Source organism: Emydura macquarii, unplaced genomic scaffold, assembly GCF_026122565.2.
Source record: "Emydura macquarii macquarii isolate MOO-44397 ecotype Brisbane River unplaced genomic scaffold, CSIRO-AGI_Emac_v2 contig_2246, whole genome shotgun sequence".
In the NCBI taxonomy this organism is placed as follows: Eukaryota; Metazoa; Chordata; order Testudines; family Chelidae; genus Emydura; species Emydura macquarii.
The window spans coordinates 878,243-903,222 of NW_027132383.1; the positions used below are offsets into that span (position 1 = coordinate 878,243).

Sequence of the window (24,980 nt, forward strand, 5' to 3'; positions counted from 1 at the left end):
CTAGTAAAAAACTTTTTCCTTATGTCCAACCTAGACCTCCCCAACTGCAACTTGAAACCGTTGCTCCTTGTTCTGTCATCTGCCACCACCGAGAACAGCCTAGCTCCATCCTCCCTAGAACCCCCTTTCAGGTAGTTAAAGGCTGCTATCAAATCCCCCCTCATTCTTCTCTTTTGCAGACTAAACAAGCCCAGTTTCCTTAGCCTCCACTCATAACTCCTGTGCTCCAGCCCCCTAATCATTTTTGTTGCCCTCCGCTGTACTCTCTCCAACTTGTCCACATCCTTTTTGTAGTGGGGGGCCCAAAACTGGACACAATACTCTAAATGTGGCCTTACCAATGCCAAATAGAGGGGAATAATCACTTCCCGCGACCTGCTGGCAATGCTCCTCCTAATGCAGCCCAATATGCTATTAGCCTTCTTGACAACCAGGGCACACTGCTGGCTCATATACAGCATTTTATCCACTGTTACCCCCAGGTCCTTTTCTGCAGAACTGCTGCCTAGCTCATCGGTCCCCAGTCTATAGCTGTGCATGGGATTCTTCATTCCTAAGTGGAGGACTCTGCACTTTTCTTTGTTGAACCTCATTAGATTTCTTTTGGCCCAATCCTCCAGTTTGTTTAGGTCACTCTGTATCCTATCCCTACCTTCCAGGGTATCTCCCACTCCCCCCAGCTTAGTGTCATCCGCAAACTTGCTGAGGGTGCAATCTACCCCATCCTCCAGATCATTAATGAAGATGTTGAACAAAACCGGCCCCAGGACTGACCCTTGGGGCACTCCGCTTGTGACCAGTTGCCAGCTAGACATGGAGCCATTGATCACTACTCACTCGACTTCCTTCCCCAGATAGGCAGAAGAGCTCTGTGTAGCTTGAAAGCTTGAGCCTTCCACCTTATGTCTGTCATAGTAACTCATTGACATAAGAGCTAATGAACGCAAGAGGAACTAAGGCATTAGCCTATGAAAAATATGACACCCTGAAATTAGTGGGGTGTGGAAGTACAGATAAGGAAAAGGGGCTGAAACCATTACACATAAGCATAAAGCATAGGGGATGGCACCATAACACACTATAAAAGTTGAGTCCTGGCCTGTGTGTCTTGTGGAAAGGAGATGCCAGGGTGACAACCACTGGTGGTGGTGGTGATGACAACAACAATGATTGGGTCCATACCAGGAAGTGTATGTGATGCTAGTATTAGGACTAGACATGCTGTTACCCCTTTCTTTCCTGTTGTGTTGTTGTATTTTGATACTGTGTATCTGTTTAGTAAAATTCTTAATAAAAGCACAGTTGAGAACTTGTAAGTACATCAGTTGTGGCTATGGTCCCTCATGTATTTCTGGCATCTCTGAAGCTGATTCTCATGCGTATAATCCTGCTGCTGTAGTGGTGTGATGTCTTGGGTCTGGAACCTGAGTCTGGGAGTGCCTAGACAGCTGCTGCATCCTGGGCTCAACCCAAGATCAACTGAAACCTGCTGGGCTGGGAAGTACGAGACGATAGCCCCAGCCAAGGCACCACCACCACAGGAGCTCTGACTGGAGGATCTCCCAGCTCCACTGATTGGTCCAGCTATGCTATTTAAACCAAAAGGAGTAACAGGGAGTTAGTCTGAGCAACAAGGTGGTTTTCTGTTGTGGCTGTATTGCACTCTGCTTGTGCCTGCCTTCTGCACCCAGCCCTGTTCATGATTCCTTCTTGCCTCCTACCTCACCCCCGCCTTCACTCCTGTTCCCACCATGCTCCTGCTTTATGCTTCATCCTCGCCTCTCCTCCTGCCCTTACGCCTCATCTCCAATCCTCAATGACCAGTACTGGCTCCAACCCCAGCCTCCAACTTCTGACTCTGGCTTGACCCCTGGCTCTGGTAATTGGCAGTTGGCTCTAGCATTGACCCTCGGCTTCATTCCACAACTGGGATGCCTGCTCCACCCACTAGACATGACTACTGCTCTGACTAGTAGGCCAAACTGTCTACATCCTGGTCCATAACAAGTTGTTTAGGAAGCTGAACTTTTAACCCAGCTGACTGTGATCTAATATAAAATCAATCTATCAATAATCAATGTATTAATCCAGAAATTAATAGACTGCAGTGGTCTGCTAAGGGGAAAAAGCCTCTGGAGAATCCTTCTTTAAAGAGTATGCCTGCATGTGGAAATGCTTATGGAAATGCCTCGCTAGCCAAAACCTGTCTCCTTGAGCTTGAGAAGCAACCAGGACCCAAGCAGCCCAGAGCTGGACTAAGCCTTTCTATTAGTCCAGGCCCAACAAGATCCCTTTTAAAACTGAACCATAATACTCCCTTTTTTATGCTGTCTGATAGGTAGTTACACTGCCTCACTCCATTTCACAGTGCTCTTTTAAACAAAGATGATGCCAAACTGAGCAAAACTAAGAGCTTTTATAAGCAGTGACATCCAAACTCCAGCCAAAACACATCCTGGGTGAAGAGCGTATTGGCTCAGACTCCCTTCCCGCGCCCCCTCAGCCCCCAAAGTATTTCTCACTGACCTACAGGGGCAGGGAATTCCACAGGTTAATGACACACTGCATCAAAATTTATTTTCCTTTATTGAGGAAGCTACAAGTTCAGTTTTTAGCCTGGAAGTCAGATCTGTGTTCACCTCTCAGGAACTCTGCCAGTTTTTTCTAATGCTCAGATGCTGGAGGAGCAAGATCCCACACACTCTGTGTGCAGGAGATTTTTCTCCTCTTTGTGTGCTTTCCAGTGCAGGGCCAGGGGCATGGAAGCCTCCAGGAGGGACTCTTTTGCTTTATTCTTACTCCTCTTGAATGAATTCTCACACAATCATTGAATCTTGGCGTTCCAGCCATCTCGTTCTTTTAAAGGAGCTGTCCTCATACAGAGGTTTCTCTCTCTTCTGGCTAGTCATGCAGCAGAAAAGTCTCCTCAGTGAGAACAGGACACTTGTCCCAGCCACATTCTCAGAGACTTGCTTCACATGCTGGATAGAGACCGAAGCAACACTGCAGACTGAGGGCTCAGGGTCAAGCAGCAAATCACTGAGAGCTGAAAGAAGGAGCAGGTCAGGCCCTGACCTGTGATCACCCACAGAGATATGCAAATACACAGCCAGTGACCATGCACTTAGATACACAAACAAGCTACCCATGTGATCAGAAACAGCTGGGCCCAAAGGAATATCCCATAAACGTGCAAATTTGTTACCCAAACATCCAGAAACTGACAGGCACACAGCCTTGTTATACACACACCCTGATACAGTCGTGTACAGACACATGACCAGTTACATGTGTGCACCCAGATATATTAATTTGCCTAGTTCAAAGACTGGGATCCTCACTTACCACTGAGCAATGAGGACATATCTCTTTGACTCATGCGGCTGGCATCCATGTGATGGACAATGAACCCTAGAGATACGATTAAAATAATTAGCCTCCCACTTCTCCCAACCTCTAGTGGGAGCTTCTATCATTTAGGCCCATCACCAAGTTGAGGACCTTTCACAACATCCATCAGAGCATCAGACAAGTTCACAAGCTCCTAAGAAGCCAAAATCGAGCATGAATGAAGGGCTGATTTGCAAAGAAGGGAATAGCTACTAGAGGTAGGCCAATTACTAGGCAGCAGGTTTAAAATGAACAAAAGGAAGTATTTCTTCACACAATGCACAGTCAACCTGTGGAACTCCTTGGGGATGTTGTGAAGGCCAAGACTATAACTGGATTTTAAAAAGAACTAGATAAGTTTATGGAGGATAGATCCATCAATGGCTATTAGCCAGGATGGGCAGGGATGCAAAATCATGCTCTGAAGTGTCCCTCGCCTCTGGTTGCCAGAAGCTGGGAATGGGCGGCGGGATGGATCACTTGATGATCACCTGTTCTGTTCATTCCCTCTGACGCACCTGGCATTGGCCGCTGTTGGAAGACAGGATACTGGACTAGCTGAACCATTGGTCTGACCCAGCATGGCCATGCTTATGTCCTTAAATGGGGACACCCCAGCAAATATTTGGTCAAATGCAAAAATGAATTTTCCTTCAGTTGCATTGGTGAACATCAGAGGATGTCATTCTGTGATCACTTGAGCATTGGTAGGGCAAATGCTAGCAGAAAGCAAATTTTAGCTCAAATAATGGCCACAGATTAATTTCCATTTATGTGTTTGATTGTAACTTAATCTTAAATTCTTCCATTGACCTAACTACCACCTCCCTGGCAGGTGGATAGTGTACACCAATGGGAGATCCCTCCTCTCACCGTAGGCGGCGTCTACACTGAAGCCCTACAGTGGCGCATCTGCCACCCCTGTTGCATTTTGCGTGTAGACAAGCCCAAAGTTACAGTTACATTAGTTAGGTAAGTTCCAGAGTAGTTAGGTAAATTACAGCGTGAATTGTATATATTCAATTGCAACACTTGCAGTTTGCACAATCAGCAGCCCAAAAATTAGTTGTTAAAGCTACTTACAACTTCTTTTGAATTATAAATACACTGGAGAATTTCACAATGTGGTCAAAGATCAAAAAAGCAAAATGTGCCTAATAAATAATTAGCTGTGAATTATTAACTCAGGTCTAGTATTTGCACTGTTCTATAGCAATTATTATAGCAATAGCCTAATGTGGAGGTTAGAGGGATTCTGATGAAAGCATGTGGGGGTTCAAGTGCTATAACTTGCTTCCTATATTTCTGTATAAACCCACTGAGAGGAAGTGACGTTCCAAAAAAGGCATTGATAAAATTTGGTTACAAAGTTCAAGTGTGTGGCTTGGTTTTGTTACCTGTGAACATACTGGCTGCCCTCCGCACAGGAGCCTGGTTGCTCTTCAGATAGTGCTGGCTCTGGGACAGGAAGTCACGGACTCTCCCCGAGTATCGCTGAACCTAGGGAGGAATAATTACCGAGAGCTTGGGGGGCGAGTAGAAGAAAGGGAAATACTGTATCTAGGTCAACAAGGGGAGGAGGGTATAAGAAGAGACATAGTCAAGATCGCAGTGGGCTAACAGACTGATCAGACTTTAGTGCTAGCAGCTCCTTTCCCCTTCTGAGCAAGCTCCTCTCAGGCCTGGTCTATGCTAAAAAGCTAGCTCAATCCAGGCACGTCACTCAGGAGTGTGAAAAAGCCACACCCCTGAGCAGCGCAGGTAAAACAATCCAATCCCCAGTGTAGACAGCGCTAGGTTGATGGAAGAATTCTTCCACCTAGCTACTGCCTCTTGGGGAGGTGGACTACCTATTCTGACAGGAGAAACTCTCCCGTCGGTGTAGGTAGTGTCTACACTAAAATGCTGCAGCAGTGCAGCTGTGGCACTGTAGTGTTTCAAGTGTAGACGAGCCCTTGGAATGTTTCTGGAGTCACCAGAGAACAGCATTATGGGGAGGGAAAACAGGTCCTATGGGACCTCAGTGAAGATGGGAGCCAGCTGGTAGTAGATGACTCTCCCAAAGGAAAACCCATCACCTGAAATATTTAAAACTAGACTGGGTGGAGCATGGACCTTCCTCCATTGTCAGAAGGAAGGGCTGGATCACCTAGTGCCTCCATTCAGTTTCTAGTGTCTGTGATTCTGCTGCAGACTGTTCTTGACAGGGAGCTTTGGAAAGGGAAAAGTCATCACTACCATCCTCTGAAAGGCCCAAGTGCTCCATGACCTTGCGGTACTGATGCTATCTGTCTATTCCCACTGCATTGTCCCCAAGTGCCTTTCCCTCTGCCTGTGCCTATGCATATTGCTCATGGTATCTTTTCTAGACAAGCATCAAGGATTATACAAGAGTTCCAGAGGGGTAGCCGTGTTAGTCTGTATACAGCAAAAACAACGAGAGTTCTGTGGCACTTTAAAGACTAACACATTTAATTTCAGCAGGCATAAGCTTTCGTGGGCTTCAACTCACTTCCTCAGATGCAGTAGGTAGAAATGATACAGCAAATAGGTAACATATAGGAGGCATCATATACATATACAAGCGCATAGAGAACAATGGGGTAGGTGGATAAAAGCCGGGTACTTTTATCGGATTATACAGCTTCCAAGGGCTGTTCACCAAGGTGATCTGAGATGGCAGCAGCAGGGTGTGGGCAGGAGGGTCACTAAGCCTGCAAAGTGAGACCTCGGTGGGGATGCAAGTCATTTTAAATAGGGTGCCATTGATTAGATAACGCTCGTCCCCCGCCACCAAATCATCCCATTCTAAAGAAAAGCCCACTGTTCACTTACCAGGTGCTTGCAGATATTGCACAAGGCCTGCTGATTGTCATAATGGGCCATAGTGAATATCTCCTCCAGCAGTTTCCATCCCATGAAGTCATTACATCGGGCTAAAGTCCACTCGCAGCTCTGCATGGCAAAGGGGAGAGAGGGATGTCAGAAGGACAGACGCTGTTGATACTGTCCAATAGCCATGGAAAACCAAAAAAGAAAACTTATCCTAAGCAGGAGAGGGAAGGCAAGAGCTAATGGCCCCCTCCTTGGCCCTTGTAGTCTCTCTGTTCTTATCCCACAGAGAGAGCCTGGGCCCTGGGGCCCTACAGTCTCCTCTCACATTTTTGGTGGTCAGCTGTTTGCATATGCATCCATGCAAATGAGGTGCTTAGGCCTGCAATTACCTGATTAATAGAGTTTTGCACTTGCAGACAGATTCACATGCAAGTTTTGCAAGGTGCATCTGTAGTTGCCACCTGGAAATGTGGCCTTAATGTCCCTGCTTTCCTATTAATGGCATCTTGAGTTGATTCTTCTCATTGGCTAAAAGGATACAGAAAGTGTCTACGAGGAGCAACATTTCTACCTTTGGGTCCATCCGTGTAGGAAACTCGTCACAGTAAAAGCAGAAAAGATTGTGCATTGGGAAGTGGATCTAGAGAAGAATCTGGCAGAAGAGCCTGACAATTGTCATTCCTTAGAGCTAGAGACATGACACTGTCTTACCTCAACCACCTCCTGCTCCCGGTCCTGCAGATGGAGGAGCAATGGCACCAAGCTGCTGAGCACTTGCTCCTGCATGATGGATTTAGACTTCAGGTTCAAACCACTTAGGAGGTTCCCAAATAGGCCAATGGTAGAAGATCGCACCTTGTCTCTGTCCTGTCAATAATACATAAAGAGGGAGATCTCACTAAAAGCTGTTTCAGCACAGATCAGTCTCTGTGTAATGGAAATTGCAGACTCAGACTGAGGCTTTACAATTGCGCATAGCCTGCCTATGGACAAAGAATGGCTCTTTGTAAAGATGGTTTGGATTTAGGAAATGGTGGTGCCTTCCCAATTACAGTTTCATATGTAGGTGTTGAAGGTTCTCTGCTCTAAAGTCTCCGGCATCTCTATACAAGAGGTGCACACCCTGCTAGCACTGTCATTGTAACACAATGGCAGAGTCTGTGCCATGACCTTCTCTAGTGACTGATCCATTAGAAGACAATAACCCACTACTGCTACCAGCTAATTAAATTACTCCATTAGCTCAAGTGGTAGCAACTTGTGCTGTTGTACAAGGGATCAAACTTGGTTGACAATCTGTTGTGGGGAAGATGTTGTTAAATCAACAGCACACCCTGCTGCATAACACAATAGAACACCATGACCCTGCAACTTCCAGTTGATTAATTCTTCCATGTTCTACAGCATACTTGAGGATCAGATAAGATATGAACTTCCATAAAGTGTTGCCATATTCTTTCTGGTCTCTGGATCCATTTTTCACTCTTCACCAAAGATTGCTGGGGGAAAATCATGCTGCCCTCTTAGTTCAAAATCAGTAGAGATATTCATTCACAGTCACCCAGTCAACTATCGACGGAAGTCCCCATTGTCATGGGAGACCCTGTATGTGCCTAATGGAGAATGCAATCCCAGATCTACAGACTGGTGAGTTTCAAATGTCAGGGATTGCTGTATCCTGAGCATTCATTTCCTGCTGTAATGAGGGAGGCCTGCTCTACTCCGAGAAAAGGATGAAATTGAGTAGCAACGTCGATTCTGTAAGACTGTGAGCTGCAGATCATGCCTGTAGCAGAGAGTATACCTCTGACTAATAGAAGACATCTGCCCTACTGACCACTAATTAACGGGCTTTTCTATAATGGTCATCATGAGTTTCTGAGCACCTGACAAGCAATAATGAATGTGACCTCTCAGTACCCTGGGAGATAAGGAAATAGCAGTAACCCCATTTTACAGCTGGGTAACAGACCAGCCATTATCCTGTTGAGCTTGACTATGACAGGACATGCACTTTACCTCCGATAGAGCATCCCAAAGCTGACCCTAACAAGCCTGGCTAGAAGTGGATGTATACTGCTGCTTAATAAAAGCACCGCGGGATCCACTGAATGAAAACTCAGCTCGGGATAGGGGAAACCAGGAAGAACCAAGAATGGAAGGGATTAAAAAAGGAGGTTCTATCCCCACCACAGGTTCTCCTTTGCCCCAGGAGCAGTAACCAGCCCCTCCTCCAAACACTTAGGAACCTCCCTCTTCCTGTTGCCTTACATCATCCAGGAAGAGTCGAAGCGTCTTGGCAATCCGAACACAGATGGAGCCGATGTTCACCCTGTCCCTCTGGTGTCTGAGCATGCTTCCCAGAGCGGTGATGGCCTCCCCAACCAGCCTCTCGTGTCTCTCGTTCAAACCCACTAGGATGGCGGGAAGGAGAGCCTGGAGCTGTGTCAACTGCAGAAAAGAAGCAGCTCAATGAAATACTGACCCCAACTCTCCAATCACAGCATGATGTAACAAGTAGACTGAAGAGAGAGGGAGGTCAGAGCATGGTCCCTCCCAGGTTTCAGAGACCCGCTTCCTTTTAGCTGGATGCAAGGTATTGACAGTTCTTTGTCACCTTCCTGGAACATTGTTGACCCCTGGTGGAGCACTCTCAGATGTTATTCACTCAGTTCTGAACCATCCAGTGGTTCTGATGCTACTTCAGCAGACCTAGGATTCCGTTTAGTGGCATCAGCACCAGCTACGCAGTTCTGGTGTGTTCCCTACAGGCTTGTCATGGTATTGCCGGAGTTGGTTTTATAACTGAAAATAATGATAATTCACCATTCAGACAGTTGTCACTGCACTACCTAAGGCAACCTGGTCTAGAGAATGGGACTGGAAGTCAGGACTCCTGGGTTCTAGTTCAGGCTGCACAACTTACGTGCCTGGGCAAGTCATTTACACCCATGCTTTCCAAAGTAGCCCCTAATTTGGGGGGGGGCCAATTGCAGACACACGGGGCCTGGTATTCAGAGGTGCTGAGTATCTGCAGGTCCTGCTGAAGTCACTATTATTACCATTACCTTCTGCCGGTGAAGTGCCATGTTTCCAAGCCCATGAAGACTTAGCCAGCGGACAGTGGGTCTCGGATCTATCCGCCACTCTTCCAGCTTGCCCAGAATATTGCATTTTGGCAGTAGCTTGGTCACAGATTTGCTACGGAGAAGCTAAATTCAAAACAATGAGTCCATTAGAAGCTGAAAACTGAGAATTCTCTCTCAGGGTGTGTTCTTTGGATGGATGTCAGAGGCAAAACTCCCTACATTCTGCTATAAAATCTCCTAGCATCATAAGGTAGGTCTACACTACAGCTTATGTCAGCATAATTTATGTCCCTCAGGGGTGTGATCAAATCACTCCCAGAGAGACATAAGCACAAGTATGGACAGCGCTATGTCAGCGGAAGAGCTTCTCTTGCCAAGATAGCTACCACCACTCGTGGAGGTGGTTTATTATACTGGTGGGAAAGCTCTCTCCCGTTGGCATAGAGCGTCTTCACCAGACGCACTGCATCGGTGCAGCTGTGTCACTGTACATATAGACAAGCCCATAGAGTTTAAGGTCAGAAGGATCACCAGGTCACCTAATTTGACCTCCGGTATATCACAAGCCACCAGCACCCACACACTAAGGCCTTGTCTACACTAGCCCTTGTGCTTGCAACACTTTTGTCACTCAGGAGTTTGAAAAAACATACCCCTGAGCAATATAAATTTTGCCAGCATAAGCCCTTGTGTGTACAGCACTAAGTCAGTGGGGGAGTGTCACCCACCGACATAGCTACCACCGTTTGTTTAGATGGCTTTCTCGTGTTGGCAGGAGAGCTCTCTCCCGTCGACATAACACGGCTACACAAGCACTTTTGTAGAGGCGCACTTGTATCTGTACTGTAAAACTGTAAGTTTTAAGTATAGACTAGCCCTAAAACCCAACAACCAACATTAGACCAAAGTATTACAGCTCACAGCCCACTCATGTGTGAAGGCAGTTCACTCCTCACCAAAATTTCATGAGGTGTGAATAGGCTTTTCTCAGAGCTGTGCCCGGGCAAGGGACTCAGAAGTGGGCTTGATCTGCCAGTTAAAAAAAAAATCCAGCAAAGTGAGAATCTCTAGAGCTCCTGGGTTTAGATGATGGATCATTCTGTGCAGACAGCCCCAAAGAACTGGGGACAGAGAAGCTATCTAATCAGTGAGGAAACCTGGAAAGAAATATCATTGGTGATCTCATTCTTTCCCTATAGCCCCTTCTTCCAGGGAAGGAAACACCTGAAGGTTTAGCCCATCCAAAACTAATGCTTCTGTAACCAGAGACAGGATCTTTCATCATGCCTCACATCAGAGACCAAGAACAGACCAGAGGATGGCCACGTTGCCAATGCAAATTCCCCATTCAACATGGAGCTACTGAAGTCCAGAGCTAAACTGCTCCCTAGAAGCCTAGCCACACATGACAGCTAACACCTCTTACCCCAACGAAGAAGGCCATGGCTGTCAGACTTTCCTCTTCATCCTCAGTCCGGAGATTTGGGATGGTATTGGCAAGAAACCCAGAGAGATGGTGGCTTGCATGTGCGACTACGGCTCTGTGATATAAAACATACGTTCATAATTACTGGAGGAATATACAGTAACGAAGGAGATTGCAACAGATGGCAGACTAAGCATGAATCAGCACTGCCCAAGGTGGCCAGAGGACTTGAAGCTTTCCTTGCTTACCTAGCCAGCAGAAGGACCCCTTCCAAGTAGCCCTCAGCACTTGAGAGAAGGACCCAGCCTCCCACTTTCTCCATCCATGGTAACACGATTTCTTTTCTATCTCGGATCAGCAGGGCCTTCAGCGCTTCCACTGCACAGCTACATTCAAAACGAAACCAGGATTACGGAGTTAAAACAACACCTTTCAGTTCCTGTATGTGAGCACCAAGATACATAGGGCCAAATTCTATAAAATTAACCAGAGATTAATTTGAAGGGTGGCATGAGAATGCAGGACAAAAGAAAGGAAGGAAGGGAGGGAGGGATATTACAGCACTCAGGGAACAAATACTGTAGACAGAAAGTTGTTTGTCCTGAATGGGGCCCAGTGGCCTCTTTCCATCTAGCTACAATGTGTAGATGTTAGAGTATTTAGGAGGTTTGGTGAGGACAGGAAATGGTAAAGAAACTGATAACTGATCTAAGTTATCGACATTCCCTTTGGCTAGCAGCTGGGTAACAGCCAGCCAATTCTGCTATACCTTTATTGGGTGTGGTTTCCAAGGGTCCTGAGAGAGTTGGATCCTTTTCAGTGACTTGGGCACCACAGACTGGAAGGGACCGTGATAGGTCATCTTGTCCAGTCCTCTGTACTGAGGCAGGACTAAGTATTATCTAGATCACTCCTGGCAGGTGTTTGTCTAACCTGTTCTTAAAAACCTCCCATGACAATGTGACACCCTGTGTCTGAAAACAACACCCCAAAAACCATCTTCAACAGAGTCATATCATTATACGTTCTGTACAAAGTATGCCTGGGTTGGTATTGTTTTAAAAGTCTTGATCTGCTAAACATTAATATCCTGTTGGCTTGTATGTGCTACCATAATATGTGAGGTTATAAAAAATTGTTGGAAATGCTACTAGAACATGTTGTGTGGTGGGAAACGCCTAAACCAACTAGTCAGATGCAACAATAAAGTAGCCAGGCATACTAACGGCCCGTCAAGGAGGATTCGCTCTCTTAATTCCCACCCCTCAAGATTTCACCAAGAAAGCACGTACATAGTGGGATACTGATTGAGCAATGGGGAACAGCCCCCACGTCACATGCAAGGACTGTTCTAGCAAACTGAAATGGACTATAAAAGAAGGGGAGTGACATCAAATTAACTGGACTCCACTCCCATTCAACTGAACACCTAAAGGGTTGCCTGGAAGACAAAAGGACTTTGAAAGGGTGGGAGAGTCCCAGGCAGGGAAGGTTGCCCACCTTGCATTTAAGAAACTGCTTGTACCAGCTAACAAGAGTGAGACATTGCTAATTCAAGAGCTTATTTGTGTGTAGAACTTAGACTGTGATCTTGTTTATTTAATTTAGTTACTTCTTTTAATCTCTTTACACTTGCCATTTATAATCACTTAAAATCTATTTGTCTATAGTTAACAAACTTGTTTAATGTTTTATCTTAACCAGTGTATCTTTGAATGAAGTGTTTAAACACACTACTCAGTAACAAAAGCTGGTGCACATTCCTTCCACTTTGAGGGAAGGGCGGATTGGATAATAATCTCCACTGGTCAAGCTTTTTGACCAGGGTAGACGGTGTGGTCCTGAGGTCTTGGGCTGAGGAGCCAGCTGGAGTTTCTCTGTTTTTGGTTCGTGAGTGGCTGGAAATCATTCATTGAAATAAGATGGGTATGGTTCCTGCCTGTGGAGGGCTGTGTAAAAGCAAAACCTGCCAGGAGTTTGTGTCTTTTCACAGCATCACAGTGTGAGAGGGAGCCCAAGCTGATCAGACAGTGGTATCCCAGCTACTAGCTGGTACTAGCAGGTACTAGCTGGGTTCTACATACCATCACAGATGGAGATTCCACAACCTCCCAAGGTAATTTGTTCTAGTGCTTAACCATCCTTACAGTTAGGAAGTTTTTCCTAATGTCTAACCTACATTTCCCTTGCTGCAATTTAAGACCATTACTTCTTTTCCTGTTCTCTGTGGGTAAGGAAAACAATTTATTACTCTCCTCTCTATAATAACTTTTACATAATTGAAGACTGTTATCATATCTCCCCTCAATCTTTTATTTTCCAGACTAAACAAACCCAGTTTTTTCAATCTTTCCTCATAGGTCATGTTTTCTAGACTTTTAATCATTTTTGTTGCTCTTCTCTGGACTTTGTCCAAATTGTTCACATCTTTCCTAGATTGTGGTGGCCAGAACTGGACCACCATACTCCAGCTGAGGCCTTATCGGTGCTGAGTAGAGTGGAATAATGACTTCTCATGTCTTGCTTCCAACACTCGTGCTAATACATCCCAGAATAATGTTTGCTTTTTTTGCAAGAATATTACATTGTTGAGTCGTATTTAGTTTGTGATCCATTAAAACCCCCAGATCGTTTTCTGCAGTATTCCTCCTTAGGCAGTCATTTCCCATTTTGCATTTGTGCAATTGAATATTTTTTCCTAACCAGAGTACTTTGCATTCGTCCTTATTGAATTTCATTCTATTTATTTCAGACTATTTTTCCAGTTTGTCAAAATCATTTTGAATTCTAATCCTGTCCTCCAAATTGCTTGCAACCCTTCCCGGCTTGTTATTGTCCACAAACTTTAAAGTGTACTCTCTGCCATTATCCACATCATTTATGAAGATATTGAATTTATGAAGATATTGAATATTGTCCTGAACCCAGGACAAATTCCTGTGGGACCTCACTCAATATTCCCTTCCAGCTTGACTGTGAACCATTGATAACTACTCTCTGAGTCAACCAGTTGTGCACCCACCTTATAGTAAGTTTGTCTTGTATTTCCCTAGTTTGCTTATAGAGGGTCATGTGAGATAAGTTTGTCATCAAAGCAGGACTAACCTCTGCTATATCATCCCAACCAGGGCTTTGTCAAGCCGCAGCTTAAAAACCTCTAAGGATGGAGATTCCACCACCTCCCTAGGTAACCCATTCCAGTGCTTCACCACCCTCCTAGTATAAAACTTTTTCCTAATGTCCAACCTAGACCTCCTCCCTGCAACTTGAGACCGTTGCTCCTTGTTCTGTCATCTGCCACCACCGAGAACAGCCTAGCCCCATCCTCCCTAGAACCCCCTTTCAGGTAGTTAAAGGCCGCTATCAAATCCCCCCTCACTCTTCTCTTTTGCAGACTAAACAAGCCCAGTTCCCTCAGCCTCTCCTCATAAGTCCTGTGCTCCAGCCCCCTAATCATTTTTGTTGCCCTTGGACTCTCTCCAACTTGTCCACAGATGCCGAATATAATCACTTCCCGTGACCTGCTAGCAAGCCCCTCCTAATTTGCCATTGGCCTTCTTGAGACTGCTGACTCATATCCAGCTTTTTATCCACTGTTACCCCCAGGTCCTTTTCTGCAGAGCTGCTGCATGTGAGATCATATCAAAAGCCTTACTAAAGTCAAGATATGTCACATCTACTGCTTCCCTTTTATCCTATCAAAGAAGAATATTAGGTTGGTTTGACATGATTGTTCTTGACAAATCCATGTTGACTATTACTTATCACCTTATTATCTTCTAGGTGCTTACAAATTGATGGCTTGATTATTTGCTCCATTATCTTTCTGAATACCAAAGTTAAATTGATTGGTCTATAATTCCAAGGGTTGTCCTTTTTTCCCTTTTTATAGAGAAGTACTATATTTGCCCGTTTTCCAGTCCTCTGAGATCTCTCCCATTCTCCACAATTTCTCAAAGATAATTGCTAATGGCTCAGAGATCTCTTCAGCCAGTTCCTTAAGTATTCTAGGATGTATTTCATCAGGCCCTGCCAACTTGAAGACACCTAATTTTTCTAAGTAATTCTTAACTTGTTCTTTCCCTATTTCAGCTTCAGATTCTACCCCATTTACTCTGATGTTCACTATATTAGTCATCCAGTCACTGTTAACCTTTTCAGTGAAAACTGAAGCAAAAGAGGCATATAATACTTTGGCCATTGCTGCATTTTCTGTAATTGTCTTTCCCTTCTTGTTGAGTAATGGGCCTATCCTGTCCTTGGTCTTCCTCTTGCTTCCAATGTATTTGTAAAATGTTTTCTTGTTATCCGTATCTGCCTAGCTACTTTAATCTCATTTTGTGCCTTGGCTTTTCTGATTTTGTCCCTACATGCTTGTATTGGTTTTTTATATTCATCATTCATAATTTGACCTAGTTTCCACTTTTTGTATGACTTGTTTTGAGTTTCAGGTCACCGAAGATGTCCTGGTTAAACCAGTGTGATTTCTTACCATACTTCCTATTTTTTCTATACATTGGGATAGTTTTTTCTTGTGCCCTTGATAATGTCTCCTTAAAAAACTGCCAACTCTCCTGAACTCTTTTTTCCCTTACACTTCCTTCCCACGGGATCTTACTTGCCAATTCTCTGAGTTTGCTAAAGTCTGCCTTCTTTAAGTCTATTGTCTTTATTTCTGTTGTTTTCCCTCCTATCATTCCTTAGAATCATGACCTCTTTATCATGATCACCTTCACCTAAGCTGCCTTCCATCTTCAAATTTTGAAGCTGGTGCTCCCTGTCTGTCAGAATCAAATCTAGAACAGCCTCTCCCCTAGTTGCTTTCTCCACCTTCTATACAAAAAAGTTGTCTCCAATGCATTCCAAGAACTCATTGGATAATCCGTGCCCTGCTGTATTATTTTCCCAAAAGATGTCTGGGTAGTTGAAGTCCCCCATCACCACCAAGTCCTGTGCTTTGGATGATTTTGTTATTGTTTAAAAAAAAACCTCATCCATCTCTTCTTCCTGGTTAAATGGCCTATAGTAGTATGTTGATACGTAGATCCCCTACTATGACATTACCCTTGTTTTTACCGCTTTTATCCTTTCCCAGAGACTTTCAACAGGTTTGCCTCCCACTTCTATGTTGTCCTCAGCGCAAGGGTATACGTCTTTGATCTACAAGGCAACACTGCCTCCTTATTTTCCTATAGTGTTGTCCATGCATTTTTATGAGGTGAGAAACACCCCCAATCTATTCATAACGGGCCAGCTTGGTTGGTGGAGAGGGACAATGTACAACGATATAACCCCTATGCAGGAATGACAGGATGTCAGAAACTGAGATCTGGATGATCAGGCCTAGTGGTTGGAGAAGTGGCAGTCAGGTTTATTGGTCAATACAGTGGCAGTTGGGCCAGGAGCTGGAGCCAGAGGTCAGAGCTGAAATCAGGAGTCAAGAGTGAGGTCGGAATAAGGCAGGCATAGGGCTGGGAGGTAGGCCAGAGCAGACTAAGGCCTGTGGAGTCCATCACCACTATCAGGCAGGGCAGAGTTCCAAGCCATGAAGTGACATGGAGCAGACTAAGCAGCCGTGCCTTGTGTGTGGCTTATATACCTGCCCCGAGAACCAGCAGACCAGCTCCTGTGGATTGGATGAGTCTAGCCACATGTGGCTTAATTAGAGTCTGGTTCAAGGGGGACTCATCACCGCACGTCAGGCTTACAGGTCTATTGGTGCCACTTTGAAGGGGATCCAAAAGCTCTGCTCTAGCCATCCTAGTGGTGTCCATCAGAGAAGGCCTGGCTGAGCCAGAGCAGGACATGGTGTTTGGGGGGTTAGTCCCAGCCAGGGTTCAAAGAGGCAGCTCAGGGAGGCCCTACAAGCTGGGCATCATTCAGATGCAGCTGCGGCTGTTTAGGCCCATCACCAGTTATAAAGGAGTCGTTGTTGATCAGAAACCAGGAAAGGAGGCTAGGAGGAAACATAGGAGCTACCCTGCATGGTTTGTTAAATTCTGGAGCTTACTGCTTGTAAGGCCACAAGGAAGGGATGCAGCTAGAGACTGTTACTAGATTTGTGTCCATCTGAGCTAAGCCAGAGCCACTTCAACAGGCCCCTTCCTTGAGAGGGTGATTTGTTTGCATATTTGAGCCTTCAGTTCTTCCTAAGCCCTGCCTGATGAGCCACCCATCTGGTTACTTGCCTGAGAAGCGTCTGCTCTTTTCCATAATTACCTCACATGGCTGGCTGTTGTGAGCCTGTTCTGCTGGCTGGACTCCCTTCTGGTGATCTCAGTGTAGCCTGGCAGGCTCACCAGGTAGTGAACCTGAGTCAGCAGGGCTAGGAATAGCTGGGGGTAGAAGCCCCGCATCGCCCCAATGCACACAAAGATAGTAAGCATCTCACACAGGGCTCTGGTTGCCTGAGGAAGGTAAAAGAGACAAATCTAACTCTAAAATCCTCCCCAATCATAGATGGGCCAAGCTGGAAGGCAGCTGGAGAGATCATCAAGCCCAGCCCCCTGTGCTGTGGCAGGACCATGTATACCTAGACCATGCTCTTAAAAACCTCCAGTAATGGGGATTCCGCAACCTCCCTGGGAAGCCTTTTCCAGAGATTAACTACCCTTAGCGTTAGAAAGGTTTTCCTAATAGCTCACCCCTGCTACAGATCAAGCCCATTACTTCCAGTCCTACCTCCAGTGGACATGGAGAACAATTGATCCCCATCCTCTTTATAACAGCCCTTAACATGTTTGAAAATTATTATCAGGTCCCCCCTCAGTCTTCTTTTGACAAGACTGAACATGCCCAGTTTTTTTAATTTTTTAATCTTTTCTAAACCTTTTCTCATTCTTGTTGCTCTCCTCTGGCCTCTCTCCAGTTTCTCCACATCTTTCCTAAAGTGTGGAGCCCAGTACGCCAGCTGAAGCCACACTACTGCAGAGTAGAGTGGGCTTACCTCCCGTGTCTTACATGGGACACTCCTGTTAATACACCTGTGATGCAGTCCAGATCAGGTCGGGGTTGTGTTACCAATAGCCCTGAAACCCTGCATGCCACACAATGCTTTGCTGCTGGAATGCTTGCAACTGGCCTACAAGCATGCTTATTACATCACACCCTTAGTGTCTGTGTGCTAGTCAGCCCTGGTTCAGCAGCTCTGATCCCAGCAGCCTGTCTGCAGCTCCACAATCCCATTCTTGGTTACTACTTGTAGGGTGACCCCAACACACACCCAGTCCTGAATTTTCCTAGAACCATGTGCTCTGTAATGTCCGGCCCGCTCCTGGACACTTCAGAGATGTGAAAGGGTTCATTTGTTCCTCTAAAGACACAAAAGCACGTCACATCTTATTAACTTAACGGGGGGTAAATACACTCTTCCATTTCAAACAGCACTGAGTTGGTTTATAGTAAAAATAAAAGAAATGTAGAACAAGAGGAGAGAGGTTAAGTGATGCCAGGTAAAAAGAATAAACTTAGAAAGGATTACAAGCAAATAAAAGTAAAATATGCATCAAAAAGTCTAAAACTTAATCTAGCAAGTGCAAGCTTTGTTCTAGATGATTTCTCACCTATATTCAGTTTCCAGAGATTTCAACCCCCCTAGGCTAAAGGACCCATCTTTCTCAGCTCTGCTCCCTTGTGTCTGTCTAGTGACGGATGCCAAAGATGGCTTCTGTCTTTGCTTATATCGTCCAAAATTCAATGACTTTGTTTCCAGAGGCAGGATGCCCTCATGCTGTTTTCCCCTTCCTGTGGGCTTCCCATCCCCCTGGATGTAAATGGGGCTTCCACTGTTTCGATTCCACCATGCTTAATTTATGTAGATAGCTGCCTTCTCTCCTTTCTGGGCAGGAACCTGTTTCTCCATTTTGGCCAGAGACTTTAAAGCATAATATCATGAAGTATCCATATTTCCTCAGATGCAGTAATACAGATATTTCACAATGATACTAATCACCCATATGCCATTAACTTTCAGAAAAGACTTCGCTCTATACACTTTTATAATACAGTAATATTGTAGGACATCAGTTAATTCAATTGCTTATCATCATTTTAGGGTCAGCCCCCACTCCTGTCTTTATAGACCAGTAAACCTTCGCAATGTATTCTTTGAAAAGGAAAACCCAGACCAAGCTTCTCTCTCCAGCTGAATGTAGACATCATGCTGGCTCCTCCCACTTCTTTGCTTAATAGCTTTGTTTACCTGGTATGTAAAAGAGCTTCATTGTCTCGGTCAGATGAATGGGCTTTGTCTAGGACAGACCTGTTTACCAACTTCCCCTGACATGCATGGTTTAAACACACATTAGTAATAATTCCAGATTACATCTATAATTTTTAATACATACAATGTGCATACATCACGCAAGAATATTAATGAAACCTCACAAGGCGTATTTTGTGCAAAGATTATTACCATAATGTGTAGGGTGTGAATACAGGGGTGCTTAGAGTCACAACAGCCCCGAATGGTATTAGCCTTTTTCATAACTGCATCACATTGTTGACTCATATTCAATTTGTGATCCATTATAACCCCCACATTCTTTTCATCATATTACCACCTAACCAGTTATTCCCCATTTTGTAGTTGTGCATTTGATTTTTCTCTTCTTAAGTGTAGTACTTTGCTTTTTTTCCTTTATTGAATTTCATCTTGTTGATTTCAGACCAATTCTCCAATTTATCAAAGTCATTTTGAATTTTAATCCTGTCCTCCAACATGCTTGCAATCCCTCCCTTCTTGGTATCATCTGCAAATTTTATAAGCATCCTCTCTGCTCCGTTATCCAAGTCATTAATGAAAATATTGACTAGTACCGGACCAAAGACTGACCCCTGTGAACCCCACTAGATACATCCTCCCAGGTTGATAACTACTTTTTAAGTATGGTCTTTTAACCAGTTGTGCACCCTAGCAGTTTCATTTAGACCACATTTCCCAAGTTACTATATGTTACTTCATGATCTCAGCAAGGAAAAAGCTTTGTTACCTGACTTACAGTTACAATAAACTGGTTGGTTAAACTGTGTCTACTCATTGCAAAGGCAAAATGGAATCACTGCAGCAGGGCTCAGTCAGTAAGAAGGTTTACCCTTAAACCCGCCTAGACATGTGTTCAACCAGGAAATTTAGCCTACTAGAGAAGTGGCTGCAGAGGCAGAATGCTGCATCCTGGGAAACAGACGATGCCGCATGTTGCTGTGCCATTGACCCCTCTGGTAGGTTAAGAACTTGCTTGTCCTCCAGATGAGTCTCCTCCAGTTCTCTGTCAGAAGGGGTGGTCATGGTAAAAAGTCATGGTGTAAGGTAAAAGACAGGGAGACGCTCAGAGCGTCATCGGGCAGGTGTGGGACCCATACCCACTATTCCCCCCAAATGTGTCACCAACGTCATCCCTCGGGACTCCGCCATGCTGTTCCAGCATTAAGGAGGACACAGAGCTGCTCTCTTTCTCTGGAATGGGAAGTCCTGTTGGTTTGATTACTCACAGCCAGAGGAGTGAGGGAGGCTCCGTCACCAGAGCTGCTGCTGCTCTCCTGGAGTCGGGGTCTGTGTTTCAGCTCTCTGAGCAGCTGCCACATCACCTTGGCGTTGATTTTGAGGTTTCTGCATAAGCCCTTCCACAACTCAGCAGCATTGCTGGAAATTCAGAAATGTAGGATCACTGATCAGACCTTCCTCTCCCTCCTCTATTGAAGTACTTATAGACCCCCCTCCATCACCGTAGTATCTGTGCTCCACTGTGTTTATTAATCACCCTCTGCATGGAGAAGTTTCTCCTGGACTCTCTTAGTGCTCTGGAATATCTTTCCAGGGTCTGACTGCCCTAGTGAGGCCTAACATGGAGCCAGGCCCCTAAGCACGGTCCCAGAAGAGGCCCACAGCACAGAGGGAAACTTCCCAGAGCATATCTGATCAGGAAATGGGAAGAAATGCAGGATGACTGGAGATGGGACAAAAACAGAGCCATCATTCCACATTGGGAGCGATGGGACCTGGATCTAAACTACTGTGTGTTTGGTTCTGTAAAATCAAAACCCACTGGAGGTTTTGCACCTTCAAACTGAGACAGAGCTCTGATCAGACCTACCAAGTTCATGAGAGCCATGTGTACAGCCCCAAAGATCCACATGTGCCCCTAGAGCCCCGGTTTGTGGCTTGTTGACCAAGGGTTCAACTATGAAATGAAAGGAGCTTCTTTCCTTCTTCTTCTGGCACCAGCACAAACAAGCACTCATCATCCATCCAGCCTGGGAATGAGAGTCAGGAGTCCTAGGTCCTATTCCCAGTGCATGACCATGGGCAAGTCACTTCACCTCTCTTCAGTTTCCCAGTCTGTGAAATGAGGATAATACTGACCTACCTCACAGAGGGCTTGTGAGGCTTAAGTCAACAGAATGTGTAGCGTGCTTTGAGATCCTCATGTGAAAGGTGCTAGAAAAGGGCTATGTGTTAACGCAATTACCTGTCACATGGGAGTGAGTGTTTCAGAAGGCTTGAGACCACTTCCTCTGGGTACTCCTCAGCCAATGAACAAACCACCCTGAGTGCTGCCCGCCTGGCACTGCCCTCTGGAATGTTGTTTATCTGGAGATAGATGCCATCTACGACATCTGACACCTGGAGCAAAAGACGAGACACTCAAGGATTCACTTCTTCTTGGTGGTGGGAATTGAATTCTTATTAATCGTACCCTTCATTATTTATAGGGCACGTGTACTTGGGGCTTTCCAAAATACCTAGAGAGGCATGGTCCCTGCTTGTGGAGCTTATATTGTATCTCAGACAAAGGTGATGCACAGGGCAAAAAGGTACAGAGACCATAGTAACAAATTTGACAGCAGTAGAACCCAAGGACTGAGAAGAGTAAGACGCACAAGATGGGTACGAAGGAGCCCTGGATTGGGAAGAACTGTGACAGAGGACATCTTTCCTGAAGAAGACTTGATTCACAAGTTCATACTGGAAGCAGAGCCCCCTGTTGCAGTGAAGACACAGATCATTAGTTTAATGATTAGTAGAGGGATACTGCAATAATACAGACGTGGATATGATGAAGAACATGAGCAGTTTTGTTACCCCTGTTACATCATGGCAAAGACAATATACAAACTCATACAGAAGGCCCATTCACTGCCCGCAGCATAGAGAGCTCTAGTTTCCACCTCCCACAGCACCTGCCCTTTTACCTTCTCCTTCATCTCCGCCTTGTGGTCCTGCACAATTGTAGCCAGTGTTGCTATGGCTGCTTCACTGGTGTTGTCAGCATCCTTCAGACTGGCTACAGTCTTCAGCACCAGGTCGGTAAGTGAGACCAGACTAATATGTTCTTCACAGCTCTGCAATAAACAGAAGAAAGCCTTTCATAGATGGCACAGTTCTAGATGCCACGCACACTGGGGAAACTGAAAGCAAGAGGAATCTGGCCACAGCTCAGTCCCTCACTAAGGCTACCTAGGAGTCAAGTCACTTGAATCTCCCAGCAGATGTCAAGGTTTCCTCAGGAAAAATTTTCAAATGTGGGTTCCTTAGATGGTATGCTCTCTGAGGGAGGGGCTGTATTTATTTTGTGTTTATACAGAGCCTAGCACAATGGGGTCCTGGTCCATGACTAGGGCTTCTAGGTGCTACAATAATACAAATACTAGTAATAATAAAATTAGGCACCTACGCTTATATTTAGATGCCTACTTGGTTTGTTCTTCAGAGATACACAGAACTCAGCGTCTATTGACTTCAGTGGTAATTGTTGGGTTCTCAGCATGTTTGAGATTATGGCTTTTTAAGTAGGTGTCTATATGTGGATTTACGGGACTAATTTTAGGCACCAATATTTGAAAGGGTTGGCCCAAGCCTTTGCTACCTTGTTTCATACAGTGGCATAGGTCAAGTGGGCTAAGTCTGCAGAAAAGCCCGATCTGGGGGGCATGATGGTTCAGAGAAGCCTAGATCAGGTAGAAAAAATATGTGGAGAGTCAGACTGTGTAGCGGATATATAATTGGTTAAACAACTGCAAAGAAAGAATAACTATGAATGGAATGATGTCAAATTGGAGGGAGATCTCATGTGGGATTGCACAGGGATCTGTGGGTCCGCTGTTGTTTAATGTCTTTATTAATGACCTGGATGTAGGAATAGGGAGCATACTGATCAGATTTGCAGATGACACAAAGCTTGAGGGGGTTGCCAACATTTTGGAGGATGGAGCTAAAATTCAGAGGGATCTTGATAAATTGGAGCACGGGACTATAGATGACAAAATGAAATTCAACAAAGACATATGTAAGGTGCTACACTTAGGGAAGAAAAACCAAATGGGGGATAACTGGCTTGGCAGCAGCACAGCTGAGAAGGATCAGGGAGCTATGGTGGATCATAACCTCAACATGAACCAACAATGCGATGTGTTGCAAAAAAAGCACATGCAATTTTGGGTTGCATTAATAGAGGCGTTGCATGCAAGTCCCGGGAGGTGATAGCACCGCTCTACTCAGAGCTGGTTAGGCCTCAGCTGGAGTGCTGTGTCCAGTTTTGGTCACCAATGTATAGAAAGGATGTAGAGAAACAGGAAAGGATCCAGAGGTGAGCAACAAAGCTAATCAAAGGGATGGAAGGCAACTCATCTGAGCAAAGGCTGAAGGAACTGGGTATGTTTAGTCTGGAAAAGAGGAGATTAAAGGGGGACATAATAGTAGTTTTCTAATACTTGAAAGGCTTCCATAAAAAAGATGGAGAAAAGTTGTTCTCTCTTGCCACAGAGGGCAGGATAAGAGGCAATGGGTTCAAACTACAGCACAGCAGATTTAGATTAAATCTCAGGAAAAGCTTCCTAATTGTGAAAACAGTAGAACAATGGAACAAACTGCCTTGGGAGGTCACAGAAGCTCCTTCACTAGAGGTTTTCAAAAAGAGGCTGGATAACTGTCTGTCTTGGATGGTTTAGGCACAACAAATAGACTCATAGACTCTAAGGTCAGAAGGGACAAATATGATCATCTAGTCTGACCTCCTGCACAATGCAAATCCTGCATCTTGGCAGAGGATTAGACTAGATGACCCTTGTGGTCCCTTCTAATCCTATGATTTTATGTCCGATAAGTGTACAAAGAAGCCCAGATTCTGTAGGTTAAATATGTAGAGACCTGGATTGGGCAACATAAATAGGCAGAGAGGCCTGGGTTGCTTGGATTAGCTTGTGGAGTGGCCCAGATGGTGTGAGTGGGAAGGAAACCATGGTAAATGGAGAACGTTCATACCTGACCATGGCCTTCCTCCTGTGGTAATGGGGAGGAGTCCTGTTGAGTTTGTAAGCTTGTCCAGTCTCCTGTTATGAGAGACCCAGCTGTTTCAGGTTTCCTCTTCCCTTGCTGAAGAGTGAGGTCCCATTGATTCTGGGCACTGTGTTGCTCCACCACTTCTCCTGTAGCGCCGGATTCATGCACTACAGACCTCTGCTGCCCCTGCTGTAGGTTGAGGTCCTGTTTATCTGCAAGGCAGAGCTGTGTCTCCATATCTGGAGAGATGGCATCCAGTTTAGTGACTTGAATCTTTACGTGGTCTCCAACTTGATTAATTCCCGATTCATATTTCTCCACCAGCGTGCTAATCTGTGAGATTTCACTGTGTACTTTGCAGAGCTTGGTTTTAATTTCCATTGATGAGTCTGAAAGTGCCTGCAATATACCTTTGATAGCCTGGATTTCTTCAAGCACAGCTGAGAGGGTTAGCTCTCTCACTGAGGGAGGGGCAGTGGTTATTTCAGGGGAAAAGGGAGAGGATTTTAGCCTTTTCACAGCCTGAAACTTCTCCTGCACCCACCAGGAGTTTAATTCTCGCCTCAGATTAGGCTGTGTTTCCTTCCTGGCAGCAACAGACTGGATTGTTGGAGATTTCTCTTGCTGCACAGTGAGGTTCTTCTCAACCTTTGGAGAGGATCTTATGACCTCACCAGCAATAACTGTCTCTGAGATACTGCCAGACTTTTGTTTGCTCTTCTTTTGGGGGTCTTGCCAAATAACTGAAGTCATACTGTAATTAAGTCAGGAAGAGCTGTTAATTATTTTCCAGGCATGCCTAGGAACTGCAGAACAAATGGCAGAAACCCATACATCTCCACTCGCCACATCTGAATTGTGAGATACAGGCCAGGTCTACGCGAGCGAGCATACAACGACACAGCTGTACCAATGCAGCTGCACTGCTGTAAGATCGCTCGCGTAGCCGTTCTATGCCAACAGG

General features: G+C 45.2%; 1 protein-coding gene across 1 annotated transcript; it reads right to left on the reverse strand.

The window, feature by feature from the left end:
* Positions 1-2,518: 2,518 nt before the first annotated feature.
* MROH6 (maestro heat like repeat family member 6) lies at positions 2,519-24,397 on the reverse strand. Its single transcript, XM_067560047.1, has 13 exons — positions 23,999-24,397; positions 21,931-22,080; positions 21,207-21,361; positions 20,230-20,380; positions 16,960-17,147; positions 10,989-11,126; positions 10,741-10,855; positions 9,294-9,437; positions 8,497-8,676; positions 6,937-7,092; positions 6,226-6,345; positions 4,788-4,890; positions 2,519-2,526 (listed from the first exon to the last, which is right to left on the reverse strand). Exons 1-13 carry the CDS (start codon positions 24,395-24,397, stop codon positions 2,519-2,521), a joined length of 2,007 nt encoding a protein of 668 aa, XP_067416148.1.
* Between the last annotated feature and the right edge of the window lie 583 nt (positions 24,398-24,980).

Bases quoted from the DNA above. Each gene is read 5' to 3' on its own strand.
- MROH6 (XM_067560047.1), bottom strand. From the start codon at position 24,397: ATGGAAATTAAAACCAAGCTCTGCAAAGTACACAGTGAAATCTCACAG. The intron at 9,438-10,740 runs GTAAGAGGTGTT...TTTTGAATTTAG, and splicing joins CCATGGCCTTCTTCGTTGGG to CTTCTCCGTAGCAAATCTGT. The intron at 7,093-8,496 runs GTAAGGCAACAG...TATTATTGACAG, and splicing joins TTCGACTCTTCCTGGATGAT to GACAGAGACAAGGTGCGATC.